This window comes from Myotis lucifugus, unplaced genomic scaffold (genome assembly GCF_000147115.1).
Source record: "Myotis lucifugus unplaced genomic scaffold, Myoluc2.0 scaffold_127, whole genome shotgun sequence".
In the NCBI taxonomy this organism is placed as follows: domain Eukaryota; kingdom Metazoa; phylum Chordata; class Mammalia; order Chiroptera; family Vespertilionidae; genus Myotis; species Myotis lucifugus.
This window is the reverse complement of record NW_005871175.1, coordinates 2,404,448-2,428,583: the sequence shown is the minus strand read 5'-3', so window position 1 is coordinate 2,428,583 and position 24,136 is coordinate 2,404,448. Positions and strand designations below refer to the sequence as shown.

The following is a 24,136-nucleotide window of genomic DNA, read 5'->3' as shown; positions in this document are numbered from 1 at the left end:
AATGGGGTCTAAGTGAAAGGGAGTGTCCGTTGTGAAGTGGCCAGGAGAGGGGTATTGATTCAATTATTTGATCAGACCTAACAAATACGTGTTTACATCTTCCTTTTTTCACGTTCTTAATTGAAATGGCGTAAAAGGAACAGTTCTCCTGTACTCTTGGACACATTCCAAGACCATAAAACGAGACATTTCCGGAATTTGAAAACTGCATGCAATCAAAAAGGGTTCCAGCTTCAGATGGCTCCTGTCATGATCCGGGGGCCCCACCAGGCTATTTGAGTCTTTCTTCTTAGGCATCTTCTTATTTTAACCATGAATCTTACACTGGGATATTTTTTACTAAAATGATGCTGTTGACATGTTCTGTAGCTCAAAGCACAAAGAGAATGGGGCTCCCAGGTTGTTTCTATTGGCTAACACTGTTTCTGTTTGCTTTGCATCTTTTCAGTTTTCCGGAGCTATGGGGACTTCCCATCTGGCACTCCTGGTCCTAGGCTGTCTCCTCGCAGGTATGGATCTTGGTCTTCTCTATTACCCTGGGGGAAGCCTTGCTTTCTAAGTTCTGTGCTCCGGGGCATATTACCTGTACAGTCCAAAGGAATGAAGAGAAGTAGAAAATTATAAGACATGATCTACAGTGACCACAAACCTTCAGTTCCCTATTTCAGAAAGAATGTTCTCCGGGGGCAGTGTTAGTATATGTCAACCCTAGCATTGAAATATTGTTAGGAATAATAGTCTAAATTCACCCACTGGCCTCTTCCTTTTCCTGGGACATGGGTGTTCAGTCGAGGTGGATCAGAGAAATTAAAAAACAATTTCTTTTTAATAAAAGAAAAGTTCTTGTCCAGGATATTGCCTGCCTTAAGTCATTAATAATTAACGCATAGTATCTCTTCTATCAGTTTTATGCAGAGGAGAAGCTAGACTGAAATTTCAGGTTCTAAGATAGACTTTTCACTCTTGGGCTTTACTTAATCTTATTATTTAAAAATATATTTGTATTGATTTCAGAGAGGAAGGGAGAGGGAGAGAGAGAGAGAAACATCAATGATGAGAGAGAATCATTGATCAGCTGCCTCCTGCACACTCCACAATGGGGATTGAGCCCACAACCTGGGCATATGCCCTGACCCGGAATCGAACCATGACCTCCTGGTTCATAGGTTGACACTCAACCACTGAGCCACACTGGTCGGGCCTTACTCTTATTTTTGAATGAAAATTCACATGGTTCCGCTTTGGTTTCTGGAAGCCATTAGAGTGAAGGCATGTCTGAGTCTTGTACGAAACAGACGATGTGTAATTCTGCACAAACCTGCTTTGTGCTTGGTTCAGTGTCCCTGCCCCTGTTCTCACCCCTTTCTTACTCAGGGAAACCTCTGCAGAGAATGTGGGCAATAAAGAACCATATGTGCTAGAGCCTATGCCATCTTGGGATATTTTATGGCCACACATAAGAGTCTGAAATATGGAATTGGAATCAGACGTCCTTTATCCATTTGAGTGTTTGGGGGGTGAATCTGAGGGGCTTGGTGCGGCTATTGAGGCCTTTGGAGCAATTGCTGCTCTCAGCAGATGCGGTGGCTGTTATAATGGGGGGCCTTTCATGGGCATCCAGGCTGACGGATTTTTGTGTAGAAATGGTCATTGTTCATATAAGCGGCTACTGTTGCTTCTGGGTGCATCCTATTCAGAGCCTGTTTCCTTTTACAGGGCCGAGCCTAATCCTCTGCCAGCTTTCACTACCCTCTATCCTCCCAAACGAAAATGAAAAGGTTGTGCAGCTGAATTCATCCTTTTCTCTGAGATGCTTTGGGGAGAGTGAAGTGACCTGGCAGTACCCCATGTCTGACGAGGACCCCAATGTGAGGATCAGAAACGAGGAGAACAACAGTGGCCTTTTTGTGACGGTGCTGGAAGTGGCCAACGCCTCGGCGGCTCACACGGGGTTGTACACTTGCTATTACAACCACACGCAGTCAGAAGAGAACGAGATTGAAGGCAGTCACATTTACATCTACGTGCCAGGTGAGCTGGACGGGTTCCTTGGACCAACCTTGTTGCCCTGTCTCTCCTGTGTTCTGTATAAGAGATTTTGTTTTGTTAATTCTCACTGGAGGATATTTTCCCATGGATTTTTAGAGAGAGTGGAAGGGAGGGGGAAGGACACAGAGAGAGAAACATCGATATGAAAGAGACACATTGATTGCCTCCCGCTCACAACCTGACCAGGGCAAGGGATCGAGCTTGCAACCAAGGTATGTGCCCTTGACCGGAATCAAACCTGGGACCCTTCAGTTCATGGGCTGATGATCTATCCACTGAGCTAAACAGGCTAGAGCTGTATACAAGATTTTAAAAAATATAAAAGTAACAAATATTTATTGGAGAAAATTAGGAAAAAACAGGCAAACACACAATATTAAGTTGATCATTATAATGTCATTATCAAGAAATAATTCATTGTTAACATTTTGAAACTGTAGTAAGTTTTAAAAATCATTTTTATTGTGGCATACCTTTATTGGTATTACACACAAAGAATCTGAAATCTACTCATTCCTATTCGGTTCAATCAAGTCCCACAAATACTTACTGTGCGTTTCCTGTGTGTCAGGCATCATGCTAAGTGTTGGGGTCACAAATTAATTAGGTAGGCCCTACCTGGGTGTTGCCCATCGCTCATTATTATAGTTTACAAATAAACTTTTTCTCAAAATCACTAAAACATGTATCTACTCTTGATGAATTGGAAGGGATATTTTTTTGTTTTTAATTAAAATTTAGGGCAAGGCCTGGCCTGTGTGGCTCAGTTGGATGAGCCACATCCCATGCACCTGAGAGGTCACCAGTTCAATTCTCGGTCAGGGCACATGCCCAGGTTACAGGCTGATCACCAGTGGGAGGGTGTGTAGGAGGCAGCTGATGGATGTTTCTGTCTCATAGAAGTTTCTGTCTTTCCCTCTCCCTTCCTCTCTCTAAAATCAATAAAAACATTAAAAAAATAAAATACAGCCCTGACTGGTTTGGCTGAGTCGATAGAGCGTCAGCCTGCAAACTGAAGGGTCCCAGGTTTGATTCCCGTCAAGGGCATGTACCTTGGTTGCGGGCACATCCCCAGTAGGGGGTGTGCAGGAGGCAGCTGATCGATGTTTCTCTCTCATCGATGTTTCTAACTCTCTATCCCTCTCCCTTCCTCTCTGTAAAAAATCAATAAAATATATTTTTAAAAAAATACAACTTAGGGGCAAATCGAATAGTAATGATCTTATCTCTTGTCCTTTGAGAAGCAGATGCCACGGTAGGAGTAAGGTGGGATTAAACATGCCAGGGTTTTATCAAGGGCTTATGTGAGAAAATGGGGGGACGGGGTATTCCACAGAGGCTGGGAGAGTTGTTTGACTGCATGGTAAGTGTGACCCTGAGTGAAGGGAAGGTGAGGCAGATGAGTCCTAGACCTCTACGGAAGGCCCTGGAGTCCTCCAGCCTAAGGAACCCCCGTTCCACATGGTCATTGGCTGAAAACAGCCCCAGAGGGCGTGGCCTTGGGTTGTGATGGATTTCAGCCCTGGCTCCCCTGGTTGGAGGAAGGGGTGTGGTCCTTTCTCACAGCACCACTCTGATTGGCTAGGCTTAGCCATGAGATGACTGTAGGGGGTAGGAATTTGAAAGAAGCATTTCCTAATTTAACAATCATGACTATTTTCTTTAGCTTTTCAACAGAGTTAATTATTTTATTGTCCGTTTTTTGTTTTGTTTTTAGTAGGTTAAGTTTTGATTTCAATTCCTGGCTACTGTATGTATCATCAGTATTTTTTATTAATGTACATGCAATTTGGCATTGTCCATACTTTAAAATCATCTTCTAGCTATTATGATGACTAATATTAGTGGGGTGACAGCTCCTGGACATATGTGTGAAGGTAAATTAATAAGATTACTGCCAGTGGGATCCATTTTTCTTGCATATATATGTAAAGGTGAATTTAATACCTAGTGTGCTTTTTTGCTTTTTTTGACCACAGACCCAGATGTAGTCTTCGTGCCTCTGGGAATGACAGACTATTTAGTCATTGTGGAGAACGACGATTTTGCCATCATACCTTGTCGCACGACTGACCCTCAGACTCCGGTGACCTTGCTCAGCAGTGACGGGGTGGTCCTCGCTGACTATGACAGCCGGCAGGGCTTCAACGGGACCTTCTCGGGTGGGCCCTATGTGTGCGAGGCCATCGTCAGGGGGAAGAAGTTCCACTCCATCCCATTTAACATTTATTCTGTCAAAGGTAACTGTGCCCTCTCCCTCCTTTAAATGAGAGTTACAGGCCTGCGTTGTACACCTGAAACTAATGTAATATTGTACATCAAAATTAAAAAAAAGAAGATTACAGGCAAAATAATCGCATGCTTGTGGTATTAAAAAATGTATAGTCCCTGGTGATGGAGAGCCTGAGTTCTGACTTGAGCATTTGGGGGCCTTACCTTTTTCATACAATGTCAGGCTGACCTCTGTGGCTATAGTCAGACGAAGCTTAGCCTTACTGAAGGTAAACACTTTCTTACCCCTGTAGGACTTCGTGTTTCATAAGCTGACTTCAAAATACTATAAGGAATTTGTTTATTGTATAAGCCTCTTACTGTTTTATTCACATTCCTGACTACAGAGGCCCTAAAAGCGCACACACACACTGAGGGGCTTTGGGTGCCTAGATTAATTTCAGTAACTAAAGAAAAGAGATTTGTATTTTGAGGAAAGTAGTTGTAGGCTTCATCCCTTTGATGTGGGGTTTAATGAGAATGGGAAAGTGCAATACACGTTCGTGTCAGCGATGGATTGAACTCTTCCCTGTAGGTATGGCAGCAGCGAGAGTATGCCATTCAACTCTTACTACAGGCTTGTTCTGTGCCAGGCGCTGTGCGAGTCTCTGGAAAAGTGCTGGGAATAACTGGGAGCAGAGGAGGAGAGAAGAGGAGACTGATTGGTGGGATAGGAGCTAAGTGCCTAGAGCAGTGCTGGTCAGTGAGGGTTGGTTGGTTAAGTGAATACATGTGCCAGTACAGGGGACTGCAAACAAGTACGGCCACAGTTAACCCAGATGCTTTGGGAACGTGATGTTTAGTTGGAATTTATTTTTACTGTTGTTATTATTTATGTGTGTGTATTATTTTGTATTACAACTGCATGCCAAGTTATATATGCCAACTCAAAATCAAGGCTTCTGAGATTTTTAACATTTTATCTAGAACAAACTGGTTTGCAAATTATTTTTCATAGTTTCCTTAAAAAACAAAAAACTCCCCAAACATTCTAAGATTCTAACTATACTATGGATATTTAGGTCCTTTTGTTTGTTTGTTTGTTTTTTAAATAGCAACATCAGAACTCGATCTAGAATTGGAAGCCCCGAAAACTGTCTACATGGCAGGGGAAACCATTGTGCTCACCTGCATCGTCTTGAACAACGAGGTGGTTGACTTTCAGTGGACTTACCCTGGAGAAGTGGTAGGTACCCTCGGGGCTCCTGGTGGCATGGCGAGGAGCAGGGCTCACTGATCAGGCACGTGGCTGAGCTTCTCTAGACCCCAGCTTCCCATCTCTACAGCGGGCACATTTGGCTGGATGACTTTATGGTGCTTTGAGCAGTGGGAGGGTTTGAAAGGACATTCAGTATGTAGCAAGGTTGTACACTGAGCCTTCTTGTTCTTAAGTCAGAGAGAAATAGGAAGGTTTAATATAACAACCAAAATACTAGAAAAAGCAAAAAAATGAATGGATTTTAACATTTGCTAATTGTTGAAACAGTCATTAGTTCTTGCTTTTTTGGCTCCCATGCCTTGGGGGTTTACTAAATGGTGGTTGCCTGAACCCCTTCCATTTCTGCCTTGTTGTCTGCCACCCAGGATGCTGTTCTGTCTCCTACCTGCCCGGCCTTTCTTCACATGGCTCAGCTTTAGTGAACAGGCATCACTTGCATCATGCAGCAAAGATTCAGTGATGTTTGCTAAACCCCAAGCATTCTGCTAGAAGCCAGCCATGCAGAGAAGGAGGAAGAAGGGAGGAGTGGAGATGCAGCTGGGGAAGGGGGCCACTGTGCCATCTCTGGTCACCGTGGACTTACACACAGGGTCTAATGCATTGTGGTACACGCATGAGAGAACTCAGTGCAAAAGGCAGTGACAGTCCAATGCAGAAATGATTAGCTGCTTAATACGGCAGCCTCAGAGAACAAAAGCCAGATACTAGTAGATGCATATTTTCCCCTTTATTCCTGATATGCAAATTTCTGCTTTTATACATCTTCCCTGAAATAGGAAGTTATTCAGTTTTTCTGTTTAGATTTGATTGCCTTTAATCCTTAAAACATAATTGAAAAATTATTAGAGATAGACATTTCCCCCCCAAAACCAAAGTACATACTATTTGGCTCCCAAATATACAAGTATATAATTAATTTTTTTTGTCCGATAATAAAAGTAATGTAGGTTTATTGTTGAAACTTCATAAAATATAGAAAAACAGGAAAAATGACTTCCCAGAGCATCACCATTAATATTTTAGGGAGATAAATCCTTTAAATACTTTGTATATATGTGTAATGTTTAATAATTAATAGACATTATACTTCAGTATTTCATTATACCCTTTTCCCTTTGGCAATATAGCACAGACACCTTTCTATGTCATTAACTATCCTTTTAAAACATGGTTTTCTAAGGAGTGAGCTTAAAAACAATTTTCTAAAATCAGGCTTTATGTTTTAGAGCAGTTTAAGGTTCACAGCAAAAAGGAGTGAAAGTTACAGCGATCCCTCCTCCCTACACACACATGTACAACCTCCCCTCTTCTCACCATCCCCACAGGGTGGTGCATTTGTTAGAACCTACATTGTCATGTCATTGTCATCACCGTCCCTAGTTTACAAGAGGGGTCACTCCTGGGGGCTAGCTTCTTAAAGTCGCTTTTCCTCCTTCTGCTGCAGAAAAACAAAGGCGTCGTAATGCTGGAGGAAATCAAGGACCCATCCATCAAACTGGTGCACACCCTGATGGTCCCCAAGGCCACGGTGAAAGACAGTGGAGATTACGAATGTATCGCCCGCCTGGCCACCAGGGAGGTCAAAGAGATGAAGAAAGTCACCATTGCTGTCCACGGTACACTCTGCTTTCTAAACTGTCAGCGTCCACGCTGCTCGGGAGCCACTGTGCGGTAATCATTGTTTAACGGAAACTCTTCCCTGTACAGAGAAAGGGTTCATTGAAATCCAGCCCGGCTTCAGCCAGCTGGAAGCTGTCAACCTGCATGAAGTCAAACATTTTGTGGTGGACGTGCAGGCCTACCCGCCGCCCAGGATATCCTGGCTGAAGGACAACCTGACTCTGATCGAAAACCTCACCGAGATCACCACCGACATAGAAAAGGTCCAGGAGATCAGGTAAAGGAGCACCCTCCCCACGAAGGCCTTTTCTTTTTATTGTGTGTCGCCAGATAGACAGCGGCCTGTGTGCATCCTACAACCCACACCAGGGATCAGTCTAGAACAGCGGTTCTCAACCTGTGGGTCGCCAACCTGTGGGTCGCGACCCCTTTGGGGGTCGAACGACCGTTTCACAGGGGTTGCCTAAGACCATCGGAAAACACATATGTAATTACATATTGTTTTTGTGGTTAATCACTATGCTTTAATTATGTTCAATTTGTAACAATGAAAATACATCCTGCATATCAGATATTTACATTACGATTCGTAACAGTAGCAAAATTACAGTTATGAAATAGCAACGAAAATAATTTTATGGTTGGGGTCACAACATGAGGAACTGTATTTAAAGGGCCAGAAGGTTGAGAACCACTGGTATAGATGATGATGGGAAAAGAAGTGGAAAACTGAATCTGGGAGGCTTTCCGATGACACAGAATGAAGGTGCACAAAGAGGTGGGAGGTGCTGCAATTTGCACGAGGCTGTGAGGCTAGGAGGAATAGCCCCTGCCCCCCCCCCCCCCCAGCACAGCCAGCACTTCAAACACGTGTCTGGGCACTACCTGTAAGCGACAATCGACAGTAATGACAACTGAGTGATTCAGCAAAACTGCCGGTGAAATTGATGCGGAGTTCCTTCAGCACATATTCTTCTGGTTCCCACTATGGGCCAGAGATGAACACGATGGATGAGGTGTCTGGCTTCCTGGAGCTCAGAACTAGTGGGTCCACTAGCCTCCTTGGCTGAACAGTATAGCAAATGAAGGACAGAAGAGCCTTTGGTAATCAGCAGCCAGATGTGCCTACGGATTCTCTCTAAGGAAATTCAGTCCTGGATGTGTCCAATAGGGTGCAGCCAACCCCACATGCTCTCATCAAGGTCCTAGTGCCCGGCATCTTGAGTTAGAAGACTCTCATTTGCAGAGCACTTTTGAGTCTATGAAATGCTTCTATGCATATAATTATATTTAATTAATTCTCTAAAGGACTGTGTGCTATGCAATAATATTTCTATGCTACTAGTATACATAAGGAAACTGAGCCATTTCAATAATGCCCAAGGTCTGCTCACCATGAGAATGTCAAGAGTAGCCTAGGCTGCTCACCTTGACCAATGCTCTTCTCCACTCTACTTGCTTTTCCATCTGTGATGTTTTATAAAGATGGGCAAATGGGCAAGTGCTATGTTGATGCACACACACACACACACACACACAAATGCATGGCCAAATTTAATAATATACATGTGTAAGAATCTTCTGAGGAAACTTCGCTTTAATAAAGTATTGAAGAAATACATTTTTCTGGTTGACTTTTTTGAATAGGTGATGGACTCCTGTGCTTTAAAGTCATGCACATAAACAGGGTGCATTGTAAGAAGCCTCCTTCCACTCCTGTCCCCACCTGCCCAGTACCCCTCCTCCCACCCACAGGGAAACACTTTTGCTAGGTTCTTATGAAACCTTCCAGAGTGTTTTGTTTTTTGTTTTTAAAGCAAATACAAGCAAGAAGAACGTTATATCCTGACAAGCTCTCCATGTCAATATGTAGAGAGCCTCATTTTTTTTTTCATTGGTGTTTCATTGTTTGGCTAAACCACCTAAATGGCTAAAAAAAAGTAAAAATCAAGGTGTTTTTTTTTTTTAAAGGAAAGTTGGTGGGACATGTTTATTCCCACTCAGAAGTCAGGCCTTGCCAGGACTAATTACTCTTGGAGCCACACAAGTCATTGCTCATCTCAAAATGTTTGCTCTTCTGCTTAAGGATTAAGCATCTAGAACTCAGACCTTTAATAGGTACAAAGTGTGTTGGAAATCCAATGATTCAGATAAGAAAAAAAAAGATATTTCAATTGAACATGGTAGTTGCTGAAGCAATTGGCATGTATTTGGCTGCCACTTGCTCAAACAAAGTCCTTTCTTTTTAAGGTACCGAAGTAGATTAAAGCTGATCCGTGCTAAGGAGGAAGACAGTGGCCATTACACTATTGTCGTTCAAAATGAAGACGACATGAAGAGCTACACTTTTGAACTCTTAACTCAAGGTATGTTGAGGGCAGTCTGAAGATATTGCTTGTGAGGAGAGCCAGGTACTTTTCTCCCAGGTCTGGGAGGGAAACGCTCATTTAGGGGAGAAGCAGGGGCTGTAGATGTCACATGTCAGGGATAGCTTTGTTGGACTTAAGCATTCAGTAATTCTGGGAGGGTTCAGACTGCTCTGGAACAGTCTTATTGGACATTCCTAAGCTCCAGCCGCTTCCTTACCACCGGCTTCTCAATCTGGCACCTACAGTTCTGGGAAGAGTGAAATGATACTTTTTGGTCTAGATGACCTTAGATTGTTCCAAAGCATTTGGGCATTTTTACTTAGCTTCCCTGTCGACATGGTCCAGTGGCCCTCACCAGAAAGGAGTGCCTGAGTCCTTTTATATTCAGGTTTAGCACCTGTTCATTGAGCTCCTACCATGTGCCAGGTACTGTCGTAGGTGGGCTCATTTTACCATCACAGTAAAGCTATGGTACAAGCAGTAGCATATTTATTTTTAAATTGTTTGATCACAGGTTTAAAAAAATCTTTAAAACCTGATAATATTCTGCTGATGTACTTTGGTAAATGCTGCTTTAGATTCCACTTGAGCTGAATCCGTTGGTTGAATCCCAAGCTATATTAATTTTAAGAGCCTCTTTGCCTTTCAAGCCAAATAACCACAGGGGCTTTTTGCTTTCTTCACTCTTAGATTTAAAACACTATGGGGCACAAATCCCCAAACACAGAAATATGAAAGTGCTCTTAACCAAGTGGGTCTTTGCAAACTGGAGTATTATCATGCACACAACTTCCTCTCAGGTGGTTTCCTGATTTGTAGGTTCGGATGCCCCATGAGCAAGTTCTGAGCTCATATTCCATGTGGTAGTTTCCAGAAGTTTGGGGTCAGGAATCATCCAATTCTGGTTTCTTTCCACTGCTTGCAGTTCCCGCATCTATTCTGGACTTGGTCGACGACCACCATGGCTCCACGGGGGGACAGACCGTGAGATGCACAGCTGCAGGGACACCTCTTCCTGAAATTGAGTGGATGATTTGCAAGGATATTAAGAAGTATGGAGACCAGATGTTCCTTTTCCATTTGTGGGCTGAATGTTTCTTCCTTGATGCAAAGGACCTCAAGTGCTTTTATTTCTTTTGTATTTGAGATTCTTATTTGGCCCAAGTCTCATAAACTACAAGATAAGATTCTAAATGTGGTCCTTGTGTGTGTGTGTGTGTGTGTGTGTGTGCACCTGTGTGTTCATGACTATATGAGAGACAGTCTATGGCTTTCATCACATTCTCCAAGGATCTCTCATTTAAAAAGAAAACTAATTTAAAGAGCTCCTGTTACAAGAGGATTTTAGCTACCCCGGGCCACATTTTCACCTCACGTTTCTTGTATGGTGAACTTTATTTGGCAACTAGACTGGCATGTGATCATAAATGAAAATACTGCCCATGTCACTGCTCACTACCTCATTTGCCTACCTGCTATTTGATGGGATTTAACTCACCAGTTCTTCCTTCACCAACCTTCTCCAATGGGCACACAAACAACATGTTCACACTTCCACCCATGGCGACTGGCTGTGTGTAGAAGCCTCAATTGCTTCTCCTAAAGGCTGAGACCTACCCACTTCTAAGAGCAAAGGGACCAGATTGGGATCTTGACTGGAGCTATAATCTAGGTCTCAAAACTCAGCCAGGTGATACTCCAACCCTATAACACCTTGGAGGCTCTTCACAGTGTAGATAGAGAGAAGGAATGGCCCTGGGCCTTTTTGACGGGGTAGGAAATTGGGATAGTTAAACATTCTTGAAGTAAAAAACTGTTCTGTTGCTCCTGTTCAAGGCTTGGGATTGGTAGTTATGTTTGATTGTACTTGTCTCTATGTTTGTGTCCTTTTTCCCCCCCAGATGTAATAATGAGACTTCATGGGCGATTTTGGCCAACAACATCTCAAACATCGTCACGGAGGTCTACCGCCAGGACAGGAGTAGGGTGGAGGGCCGGGTGACGTTCGCCAAAGTGGAGGAGACCATTGCGGTTCGATGTCTGGCTAAGAATCTCCTTGGTGTTGAGAACCGAGAGCTGAAGCTGGTGGCTCCCAGTGAGTTGCTCATCAGTGGGGACAAGTCTAAGTCATCAGCCAAGCCCTTTCTCCCTGAGGAGTCCAAGATGGGGTCCCCAGGCAGAAAGTCAGCTCTGATCACTCTGGCATCTGTAGGGAGTCCTTTCTTCCAAAACTGCACCCTCCTTTCTTCCAAAACTGCACCCTGCAGAGGCCCCTTGCTTGTCTAGTCTGAGTGTGGGAATGGAGGGGGCAAGAAGGCGCTCTGCCCTGTGCTCCTTACAACAGTTGAGACAGGTTGAATTCCTTAAGAAAAAAATTAATGAAGCCAAAAGCAATATAAACAAAATGCAACCTTTCAAAGCAAACCGAACCTAAGTTTCTGAACTTATAGGAGCTCTCCAGCTCATTTATCAGTCCTTAGATTCCAGTTCACATTCTGTCCAGGTTAATGTTGAAGCACCTTTAGAGAAAGTATTGCATTCCCCTGATTGAATTTTGCCATTTTTCCCTAAGGGAAGAGTTGGAGTAGTGTCCTATTGCCCATCCTGAAAAGGAGGTGGCAGCCCTCATGCTTCTCCCCAGAGTCAGGGATTCTGTCCCAGTCACAACTGCACCCTTTTCTGCCATCCTGTGTGCTCGTGCACATTTCCCATCATGCCTCTCCCTTTCGTTTCTAGCTCTGCGTTCTGAGCTCACGGTGGCAGCCGCAGTCCTGGTGCTATTGGTGATTGTGATCATCTCACTGATTGTCCTGGTTGTCATTTGGAAACAGGTAGATATTTTTCTCGAAGAACTGAAAATCTTTGAAGTCAGTAAGAATAATGAGAAGAGCAACCTACTTTAGCACTTGGCACAGAGAAGGAGCTCAGTAGTTGTGTGCTGAGTTACTGTTTCCAGCTACTTTGCTGCTGTAGTTAAGCTTTGGTGCATTCGGACTTTGGTAATTCAACAGTTACCTGTCCTGGTCGTTTATAGAAACCAAGGTATGAAATTCGCTGGAGGGTCATTGAATCAATCAGCCCCGATGGACACGAATATATTTATGTGGACCCGATGCAGCTGCCTTATGACTCGAGATGGGAGTTTCCAAGAGACGGACTAGTGCTGGGTAAGCTCCCCCTGGGGTGATCTCCCAAGTCTCCCTTTTGATGTGTCCATAGCTTTGCTCTTTACAGGCCCATGAGGAATGAGGGGTATGAGCTGTGCTCGATAACAGTGAGGCAATAGAAACTGGCCTTCAGAAGTACTTTTTGTCTTAAAAATGAGTTGCTTGGGTCACTACAGTGATTTTTTTTTTAAATCTCATAGCAAATTATGGTTAAAGGACATTTAAAAAATATATTTTTTTATTGATTTCAGAGAGGAAGGGAGAGGGAGAGAGAGATAGAAACATCAATGATGAGAGAGAATCATTGAGTGGCTGCCTCCTGCATTCCCCCTACTGGGGATTGAGCCCACAACCCAAGCATGTGCCCTTGACGTGAATGGAACCTGTGCCGACGCTCTATCCACTGAGCCAAACTGTCTAGGGTTAAAGAACATTTTATAAAATAAATGAATATGAGGAAATCTGCCAAAGATACCCATCAAAATGGTTTTTCTTTAGAAATGACACAAATTGCAAATTAGATGAGTTTCTGTGACTAAAAAGGAACAGATGAAAAATGAATGAGGACCACCACAAAATATATTTTGATCCATTACATTCTGAGGATGTATTAGATATTTCCTTAGAATATATATTTAGAGTATAGAATATGAAACTATAGGTACATTTTAAAGGAAAACATGTAAGAATAATCAAGCTAATTTATCACAGGCTTTTCAAATATTTTAATCTTGGGCTGAGACTAAATACAGTTTAGCTTTGGTGTGTTTGGACTTTGGTAATTCACCAGTTACCCATCCTTATATCCTAATTCACAATTTTGTGCTCTCACCCAGGAGGGTTGCACCCTCCCCTTTCCCATCTGTGTTTTTCTTTCCCTTGCAAATGTTATACTAATTTCCTTCCCTGTGGGTCTAAATACATGAAGCTCTAGTCCAGGGGATTAAAAAAAAATTGCATTCTGAATGAATGAAAACAGGACAAATAAATGAAAGTTAGACCTAGAGTTGTGTCACCAGGAATATTCCAATGTACTTTGGAGGATGTCAAAGTAGTTTTAATTATCCACTTGTCTGATCTCAAAATACAGCAAGGTTAGGTCTTCTTAGAGAATTATTCAACTTGAAATCAAACGAGACATCCTAGCTACTCCCAATTCAAGCACTTAACCTGGGAACTAAGCTTTTTAAACTTATATTTCCCCTTGTTTTATAAAAAGGGACAAGGAGCTGAGGGAATTTAAAGAGTCATAACACAATAGGGTAGAAGGCAACACCACTAATGCGCCCAGGGGCACGTCTGCATCTCTCTGCTCCTGTGGGTCCCCACGCTGCTGGTGCGCAGCGCTCTCCCGAGGTCTCCAGCAGCGCAGACCCGCGGTCACAGGCAGTGTCGGCTGCTGGTGTCCTTCCAGAGCTGAGTCTTAACCAGGCTTGGCTCTGTGTGCGGAGACCACCCACTCTGGGAAGCATCCCTTTTAGACTGTGAGCTCTTTAAGAGTGGGGGCGACAGCTTCCATTTCTTTTTTTTGTGTGTCTCCCAACGTGCAGCAACGGTTCCTGGTCCTCCTGACAAGCAGGCAGCCAGGGGGACAGCCTATAGTTCCCTTCGCCACTCACAGTAGTCAGGGGCATCTTTAATACTGAAGTATTTCCAGTGGGTAAGGACTTACTGATGCAAAAAAGATGCCTCGGTTTGCACGTGGAAAATAGAAGGGCAGAGAACCCAGGGGTTTGGGTAGGAGCCACAGAAAACAAGTGCAATGGAGCCCACGGTCTCGCTCAGCACAGGAGCTGGTAGACAGAGTGCTCCCACCGGGGAGGGCTGCAGCCTCCTTTCTCCCGTCTGTGTTTTCCTTTCCCTTGCAAATGTTACTTGACAAAAGCAATTATACTAATTTCCTTCCCTGTGGGCTGAATTCTGGCCTTGACATGATGACTTGGAGGAATCATTATGCTTACTCTGTGCAGGGAAAACACCACCCAGCTGTGCACCCACGGGCGCTGGCTGTGGTAAATAAAGCTGATGACCGCCTGACGTCTGCGTGTGTTAATGGTTCTGGTTGCCCACAGGTCGTATACTGGGATCTGGTGCGTTTGGGAAGGTTGTTGAAGGAACTGCCTACGGATTAAGCCGGTCCCAACCGGTCATGAAAGTAGCAGTGAAGATGCTTAAACGTAAGTGTCCCTTCCTGGGGATTGTTTTGAACATGGAGATATTAAGTGACCTGCTCCAAATCACAGAACAAGTAAATGCCAAATATAGGACTAGATCTTGGTTCTTGGATTGTAGACTTTATGTGTATTTAGACTCTTTTGTCAATTAGATTTATGTACATTGTTTTTGTTGTCTGTGTGTTGGAAAATCAAGAGTTGTTACTTTTAATGACTTCTTTTTACCCTAAAGCAGGGGTGGGGAATGTCCGGTCGGCTCTCCGGCCGTATAAGGCCCGCAAAATCATTTGGTCCGGCCCTGCCAAGGCATTAGGGCTGAGTTAACGAAATGTTTGATCAAATATAGCGGCTAATTTTTAAGTTGATAATTTGTATGGCCCGCAAATGATGTTTATAAATATCCAAATGGTCCTTGGCAGAAAAACGGTTCCCCACCCCTGCCCTAAAGACTGGGGATCCGGTATTAGAATCTAGACCAACTCTCTTTCTCTTTTAGACTCTTGGTCAACAAAGTAATATCCAAGCACAGGATGAGCCACATTTTTGGCTTTTTCAGGGAAGTATGCTGCTCAGAACTGATAAGTGATGTTTTTCTTCAACAGCCACAGCCAGATCCAGTGAAAAACAAGCCCTCATGTCTGAACTGAAGATAATGACCCACCTGGGGCCGCATTTAAACATTGTCAACCTGTTGGGCGCCTGTACCAAGTCAGGTAGGCTTCCTGGCCTGGGAGGGCGGGTTTTCATAGAACACCGCTGACTGTGAAAGCTATCGAACCCAGCTTTCTAAGCCCACACTCTGTATCTCCAACCATGCCAGCGAATATCAATCCCTTGAATGGAGTGGAGTGGGTTCCACTGAATCGATGAAAGCGCATTGTTTTTGAGCAGCATCTCCTGCCAGTGCAAACATAGCCATTCACGGCTTATCTGTTCTTCATTTTCATACCCATCTCCTAACCATTTTTGGTCCCCACAGGCCCCATTTACATCATCACTGAATACTGCTTTTATGGGGATTTGGTCAACTACTTACATAAGAATAGGGACAGCTTCCTGAGCCACCACCCAGAGAAGCCAAAGAAAGAGCTGGACATCTTTGGATTAAATCCTACCGATGAAAGCACACGGAGGTGAGTTGCTGTGAATCATTGTTTTAGGAGCCTCCAATGGAGAGAACCCATGTCCTGACCGACTCCATGTCTGCAGGCTCTGTGCCCGGAGGTAGCAAGACTTAGAGCCCATCATCCCGTGACACAGTGCCGATAGATACAGGATATCTGCAGGTGTTTGGGATCAGGATGTCATATGGGGAGCCTTGCTGATGGGTTTGAATGAAAGCAAGGAGTTGGAATTGTTCTGGGAGCCATTATCCTGTTTGTATGTGGTCCACTGAACACCTATCAAAGGCAGCACTGGCCAGGGATGCCTCAGGGCTCGCATTTTGAGAGACACTGAGGATTTCAAAGCGTAAGATGCTGGTCCTTGCTGAACCTGGGCCTATAAATCAAACCAATGACTGATCCCCACTGCAGAAACCCATAAGTGGCTATAAAGATCTCTGTAGATATGAAGTTTTGTAACATCAGGAAGTACAATGAGTTCACTTCATATTAAATTACTCGTTGGACACCAAATTGGTGCTAAATTTATTAAGTAGTGGGATTGTCTGCCCAAGCCACATGGTCACCTGTGGTCGGCAAACTGCAGCTCACGAGCCACATGCGGCTCTTTGGCCCCTTGAGTGTGGCTCTTCTTAAGCCTTAGGAGTATCCTAATTAAGTTAATAACAATGTACCTACCTATATAGTTTAAGTTTAAAAAATTTGGCTCTCAAAAGAAATTTCAATCGTTGTACTGTTGATATTTGGCTCTGTTGACTAATGAGTTTACCGGCCACTGGCATAGGCTTATGACCTGTGGAGTGAAAAACAGTATAAAGACAGGCACACCTGAGTTGAGATGGTTTGTGTATTTGTGTGATTATTGATTAATGCTCCTGTCCCCGCCTAGACCTACCCCATGTGGAGGGTGCAGGTGGGTTTGCTTTTACCCTCCCCTGCTGCTCCCATGCCCACCACACTGCCTTGCCGACTGTAGGCACCTGCACATCGATGACTGAATGTTGACTGTTCCACTCTCGAGGGCCTCTGGATAAGGTTTTTTTTTCTGTTTTGACAGTTATGTTGTTTTATCTTTTGAAAACAATGGTGACTACATGGACATGAAGCAAGCTGACACCACACAGTATGTCCCCATGCTGGAAAGGAAAGAGGTTTCTAAATACTCGGACATCCAGAGGTCGCTGTATGACCGCCCAGCCTCATACAAGAAGAAGTCTATGTTAGGTAAAAGTGTCTGTGCTGACTCTTTGGCGTTGTGCTCTTCCAGGGGTTTAATGTGATATTTAAACTACTCGGAAGAAGGTGAGCAGGCCTGGTAAGCAGAACTGCCAGGCCACGTGGTCCTTAAATGTAGGTCTGCACAGCCCAGCCTGTGACATTGGAAAGAAGGAAAAGAATAGACAGACCTAATGTAATGAATTTTCTAGACTTTAAATATAATCATTTAAAGACTGTTTATTCTGATATAATGATCTTTCTTGGTATTAACATGTCTCTCTCTTTCTCTCTCTCTCTCTCTCTCAACATAAGTATGGTGATTTTTTTAAATGCCCTTATTTGGCAAAATTAAAAGCTAGCAATCTTATATTGGTTCCTAATATTATTTAAAAAATTTAATTATATAAGTCTCTGATATCCATGGGTTCAATAGCCCTTGCTTTTAACTTTGCTAATCTCCCATTTGTGATAGAAACTGGAAGGTGGACAGTTTGAGGTTATATTTTTCTGACAAGGGCATTGGGTAGTTCTGCTGAATGTTTGAAGGAAGATCTGTCTCTGTTTCAAAACAGATGGGCACGTGGCAGGGTTGAATTGATTTATAAACTCCAGGGAGCCTAGCCATGCCCAGACCAGATGGACCACCTCACATCTGCTGGGGTGGCCCCTCCAGGGTTCTAGTCTAATCACAGGCAGAGGAGGCTACGAGATGGGTCTGATGTTGACTTGTCCTGGGATCTTGTATTATTGAGTCTGAGCCCTCCCATTGGTCAATGCAAAAAAACACTGAGCTGCTATGGAAATTGTTTTGAAAACCACTAACATGCTCTGAATGCTTTCAGAGTTCTTAAGTGAAAGGTACAATCCATTACGACAAGAATGCGCTCATTTTGCAAAGCTCACTCAGTACACAACGATATTTTCCATTGCTGCAGTTCCAAGTTCCATTCATTCCCCCATTGCCAAATGGGTAAACTTCCAAGCCCTTTTTAAAGATGAGCCAGTGAGGGCTGTCGGAATCAGCGCTTCCTCTCCACTCCTGCATTGTTAAAAATAGTTTACATTGCTTCCCAGGCTGGACCTGGCTCCAGATGTCAGGGGAACCTGATTCATGCTCAGCCCGGGCCCTGTTGGCAGGCAGGCCGCTGCTTCCTGGCCTGCCCCTCGCTGGCTGGAAAAGCGTGAATGGCTGCAGCTACTCTTCACTTGCCTGAACGTTTTCAGAGAGAACTGAGACTGTTGGCCTAGATTGCCTCCTTCCTCGAAAACCCTGGGACCGGTCCAGATGGGACTAACTGGGGAAAGTGGACAAGTTACAAAGGGAATTAAATGCAAAGTCACTGGCACTGATCTTTAAGATTGCTACCTCTAGCCTGACTGGTTGGCTTTATTCACCAAATTAACCAAGTACTATGAAGGTGGCTTTAAAAAGAAAAAAGAAATAAAGCAATTCCTAGAAGATATTTTTCAAAAGGCCCACATGTATATTCATCGTGGAAGATTTTAGTGTGTGTGTTTGTTTTATTGGTGGCTGAGGTGATTTGCTGAGGTTATAAAAAGTTTGGGAGGCAAACAACAAAATATGTGTGAGAACCTATTAGATTGGTTCTCTTATGGAGAGATATATCTCAGATATAATATTTTTAACCAGATATGTGTTGCTGTTGATATATTTGTTTTTAAAGATAGAGCCTTTGCATAGTATTTATTTTTTGTTTTAAATCTACAGTTATATCATTTTAGTCATTAGCCTTAAATATGTAACATATATTTTAATCATGTCTGACTGTATTCATATCTTTAGTCCTGTTAGTCAAGTTCCTAACAGATGTTCACTTCCATCGAAAAGCTCATTCCTAAATTCCAAGGTATTTTGTCTAGAATTTGCATAATTTAGATACCCACCTGTAAGGTCTAGAAACTCTATAAGAAAATCCTTTTATGAGGATATAAAGGACAGCATAGGCAATATAGTCAATAATATTGTAATAACTGCGTATGGTGTCAGATGGGTACTGGCAATATCAGGGGGAACACTTTGTAAAGTACACGATTGTCTAACCACTATGCTGCACATCTGAAATTAATACAAAATAATATTAAATATAAACTGTGATTGAAATTTAAAAAAGAAAACAGAAGAAAAAGAAAATCATTTTACATGTTCTTTGGACAAGCCCGTGGGAGCAGCAGAGGGTGAAGTTTCGTGCCATCTGCCAGCACCAACACTCTCCATTCCTTTTCTGCAGACTCAGAAGTCAAAAACCTCCTTTCGGATGATAACGCAGAAGGCCTGACTTTGTTGGATTTGTTGAGCTTCACCTATCAAGTTGCTCGAGGAATGGAGTTTTTGGCTTCAAAGAATGTAAGTGTGTTCACAGGACAGGGCCTTTTTGGACCCAGGCCGCAGATCTGAGTGAGGTGCGCGGGGAAGATAGGTCTTGGAGAGGCCAGTAGCAATGGCTGCTGCTCTCCTCCCTTCCCCAGAGCAGAGTGGGGAGTCCGATATCACCAGGTGTCTGCTTTTCTCCAGCGCTTTCTTGCTCTTGGGAGCGGTTGGGATGGGAGCCTGGGGGTGAGCTCTTTATGCCAGAACAGCCTCTCCGAGGTACACCAGGCAGCTCCGCGCGCCACCCTGAAACGGCCAGTCTTGCAGGGGTGATGCTGTCTAGGGGCGGATGGGTTGACACCGGCACCATTTCTTCTCTTTCTGTGCAGTGTGTCCACCGGGACCTGGCCGCTCGCAACGTCCTCCTGGCACAAGGGAAAATCGTGAAGATCTGCGACTTTGGCCTGGCCAGAGACATCATGCATGACTCGAACTACGTATCGAAAGGCAGCGTAAGTGCTCTCCCCATCGCCCCATTTGGCATGCTCACCCTCCCTCACTTGCATCTCTGAAATCAGGTGTTGCTTCCAGCCATTTGGGTGCCCATAATTTCAACATGGAGCCTACAAGTCCCATGAAGGGGTCAGGGTTTGTATGAAAAGCACAGGCCCTGCAGCCGACGCCCTGGGTGTGAGCCCCCACTCCAGCACTTACTGGAATCTGGGGCAAGTTAATTGACCGTTCTGTGCCTCGGTTTCCCTGTCTGTAGCAGGGAAGTGACAATAATACCTATCTCCTGGGTTGCTGAGGGGGATTGAATCAGTGAATTCATGTAAAATGCTTAGGACAGTGCCTGGCACATACAAGCACCCAGTAAGTGTTAGTTATTAATGTATACATTGTGCATGCGTGTGTCCATGCATGCAGTTCTAAGGAGAGCATCTCTAACTTTTCTCAAATTTTCAAGTGGCATCTATGACTCCTAAACTGTGAAAACCATTTGGGGTGATATATTTTAGAGGCACAGTTTCCCTAAAGAGAGTCATTCTATCTTACACATGAACCTTTCTGCCCATCCCATGCACCTCTAAGTGGATGGAGTAGCTGGGGACAGATCTGCCACCTGTAGGTACAAATCCAAATCACCCCACCGCACTGGTTGTGAGGCTGCTCACGGGGCTGCTGCATCCACCTGGAGGACACAGCTCTGTCCAGGCTCTGCATGTTATGTGCACTCTGTGATCATGACCTGTAGCTTCAGGCCCCTTGACAGAAACCAGTGGACTTTGGTGGAGTCAAGGTCTGTTCAAGAAGGTTATGAGTCTGTTATCTCCCCGGTGATTTTAGAGGGCTGAAGGATGCTAGTGTGGCTACTTGGTACATCTGCCCAGTTTGGTATTTACACAGAAGGTTGGACAACCTCACAAAAGAGGCTGCAAAATTATCATTGTGTCAGACTCTTTGTAGTGTTTCTTCAAGTTCAAAAATGTACTTGGCTCTCAGATCACTGGGTCTATTCTTAATTTTGTTCCTAGGAACACTTGAAAATAGGGGACAGGTCCATTCAGGGCTCACACTTTTGGTGTAAAAATTCAGGATTAAATATTTTTGGATGTTATTCTTTGGAAGGACGTAAGAGGCCAAACTGACCTCCCATCATTTGTCAAATTTTTATTGAGCGCCCACCAGGTGCCAGGAACTCTTCTGAGTGCCGGGAGTACAGCAGCGAATCGCACACACAGAGGACGCTCATGTGGGCCAATGTTATTAGTGCAAGTTATTCTAAGCCCAATAGAAAGAGAACCTTTTCCTATTTCTGCTGCTGTAGATATCGGTGCACACGCTGGGGTTAATATCCTTCCTCCTTCCCTGCAGACCTTCCTCCCTGTGAAGTGGATGGCTCCTGAGAGCATCTTCGACAACCTCTACACCACGCTGAGCGACGTCTGGTCTTACGGCATTCTGCTCTGGGAGATCTTTTCCCTGGGTATGTGCCTGACATCTCTATTTGTTTGGGCTGTTCTAGAACAACACTGGAGGGGAAACGCTGTGTCTCTCCAGGCTCTGGGATGTAATCACTGTTAAGACACCTGGTGTGAGTCAAGCGCACTGCAGCCGATTTAGATGGCACATTGTGCACGTGTGACGTCTGGGGTGTGCCCGTGCAGGGTGAGATGGTGGTCTTGGGAAGCTGTGCCCTCACCCCTGGCCTTTCCCCCTCCTCTTCTTTGGGCTACTGCAGAGTGACTTTCTCCCAGTGGGAATGCTCCTGATGACACCCACTCATCAGCTGCTTTTTCACTTTGGGCTTTGGGTTAAGTGGGTTCACCGGCGGAGAGTTGTCACTCCCTCACGTCATGGTGCTAGATGCTCGCAAGGACAAGGGCGTGGCTCCCCTTCCTGGTCATCGCTGTGGAGGAGAGAAACCTAGTTGCTTGGTCAGGCAGTCAGTCACCACCTGCTGAACAACACTGGTGCCCCCTGTGCCAGGTGAGGGCTCTAAGAGAGGGATGATTCACCACCTTGACCTCCAGACAGCTCATCCAGCCAAGACTCACACACTTAGTGATGAACTGTTGGGTCCTGATTTAAAATCCTACAGGAAGTCCCGAGAAAGGAGCAAGGAGCCCTAGGGTGGTCTTAGAAGGCTTTAGAGAGGAGACTAAACTTGACCTGGCCTTGGCCATAAACATGTGAATTTACTGTTACTCTGCTATGATAGCACTGGCCCCCTTTTTCTTAGTTCTCCCTCCCTGGATGCGATGCCACTGTGGATCATCCCAGTGTGCGTAGTCTGTTAAAAACAGAGAATTATCTCAGTATTTCAAGGCTCAATTTTGACTTTTGCTTTCATTTTTTTGAACATTTCTGGTGGAAATGACTCATTGTGGCCTTCATGATTCTTTTGCTTTTCTATTTTGCTTTGTATGTATAGATCCAGTAGTCAGAACCATTGAAAAGCACTTTTGAGCTTTTTTTAAGAGACATAGAATTTTTGCCTAGGGGTTCTGGACTTGACCAACCTAGAAGTCTTGCTAAAATTTAAGATTTGGGCAGGGAGATAACACTTCATTTTCTTGGTAGAACCAGCACTTAACGGTGGGGAATCCCCAAATGTTTTCTAAAGCTGCTGTATCATCCCAACTGTTTCAAAAACATACCACACACTTGTTAATTCTGGTTGCTTTCCTTTTTGGCTTTCAGGTGGCACACCCTACCCTGGCATGATGGTTGATTCTACTTTCTACAATAAGATCAAGAGTGGGTACCGGATGGCCAAGCCTGACCATGCCACCAGTGAAATGTGAGCCTGTCCCCATCCCGTGGGCCTTGTGTTCATGCCCAGTGGGCCTGTGTGTGTGTGTGTGTGTGTGTGTGTGTGAGGGGGGAGGGGTACCTGCTGCTCCTCCCTATGCTCATGATGTGTTCTGTGCTCCTCCAGCTACGAGATCATGGTGAAGTGCTGGAACAGTGAGCCGGAGAAGAGACCCTCCTTTTACCACCTGAGAGAGATTGTGGAGAACCTGCTGCCTGGACAGTATAAAAAGGTTTGTCTGTGGGACGCCATGGATGCACCTAGAGGGTACTATGCTAAGTGAAATAAGTAAGACAGAGAAAGACAAATGGCGTATGTTTCACTTGTATGTGAAATTACACAACAACAACAAAATAAACAAACAAAAACAGAAGTAAACTCATAGATTCAGAAAACATTTTGATGGTTGCCAGTTGAAGGACTGGGTAGAAAAGGGGAAGGGATTAAGGTGTGCAAATTACCAGATATAAAAACAGTCACAGGGATGTAGAGTACAGGATAGGGAATTTTGTAATAACTAGGTATGGTGTCACAGGGGTGCTAGCCTTATTGGGTTGATCAGTTTATAAGTTATATAAATGTCTAATCACTATGTTGCGTACCTGAAGCTCATGTAACATTGTATGTCAGCTGTAATTGAAAAAGAAAAAATTATTTTAAAATTGAAAGGTTTGTCTGGGCCCCTTAGGATGAGTGGAAAGGAATGAGCAAAGGGAAAAGACAAACGCTGGTAGTGAGTGAGCGAGCAGCACTGTTCCACACTGTTTTAAGGGAACATTTCAAAGGAGGAGAAAGATTATGTGATCCAGTGGCCGGGGTTTTATGGTGCTCCCCAGGGCCCTGGTTGCCATGGTGAATGAAAACCCTCCTCTTCCTGCAGGGCTCCCCTTTCATCTTACGGGTGCAACACCTGTAAGCACTTCACTCTCCAGATGTTTGGGTATCTGAAGCTACTGTGCAGTTAGTCTCAGGGCATCCACAGCCATTAAGTGCTAATTTGAATGCACTGAAATCCATGCAAAATTGGCTTTTGCCAGCTGACTGGAAGGAACAACCTCAGCTGTTATCTGTGGCTCCAGCTGGTTTTTGTGTGGAATAGGAAACATTGTTCAAAGGAACAAATGTAATTTCATGGAACCAAGCAGGTTATGTTAATGAATGAAACAACCTTCTGCTGAGATGCTGAGAAGGAAACCCAGACACACATGTAAAATAAACTGGATTTCTTAGATTCAGATTAGTCACCATATCGACTTTCCATACTTTTTTGCTTCTTTCTT

The 24,136-nt window shown here is 44.2% G+C and overlaps 1 protein-coding gene across 4 annotated transcripts in view; it reads left to right on the top strand.

The window, feature by feature from the left end:
• Positions 1–24,136, top strand: part of PDGFRA (platelet derived growth factor receptor alpha) — a 43,943-nt gene that overhangs the window by 9,714 nt on the left and 10,093 nt on the right. For 3 of the 4 annotated variants that reach the window (XM_006093962.3, XM_006093961.3, XM_014460196.2), the window contains exons 2-21: positions 449–509; positions 1,717–2,031; positions 4,029–4,289; positions 5,376–5,506; positions 6,984–7,155; positions 7,247–7,436; positions 9,410–9,525; positions 10,454–10,580; positions 11,430–11,623; positions 12,265–12,359; positions 12,563–12,695; positions 14,768–14,872; positions 15,472–15,582; positions 15,849–16,002; positions 17,051–17,217; positions 19,461–19,576; positions 19,930–20,052; positions 21,416–21,527; positions 22,745–22,844; positions 22,983–23,088. In XM_006093962.3, coding sequence (XP_006094024.1) covers positions 461–509; positions 1,717–2,031; positions 4,029–4,289; positions 5,376–5,506; positions 6,984–7,155; positions 7,247–7,436; positions 9,410–9,525; positions 10,454–10,580; positions 11,430–11,623; positions 12,265–12,359; positions 12,563–12,695; positions 14,768–14,872; positions 15,472–15,582; positions 15,849–16,002; positions 17,051–17,217; positions 19,461–19,576; positions 19,930–20,052; positions 21,416–21,527; positions 22,745–22,844; positions 22,983–23,088 — 2,877 coding nt within the window. In that variant the 5' untranslated portion in view covers positions 449–460. The remainder of the gene's footprint in view (positions 1–448; positions 510–1,716; positions 2,032–4,028; positions 4,290–5,375; positions 5,507–6,983; positions 7,156–7,246; positions 7,437–9,409; positions 9,526–10,453; positions 10,581–11,429; positions 11,624–12,264; positions 12,360–12,562; positions 12,696–14,767; positions 14,873–15,471; positions 15,583–15,848; positions 16,003–17,050; positions 17,218–19,460; positions 19,577–19,929; positions 20,053–21,415; positions 21,528–22,744; positions 22,845–22,982; positions 23,089–24,136) is intronic. The other variant, XM_023758264.1, reaches the window with a different exon arrangement.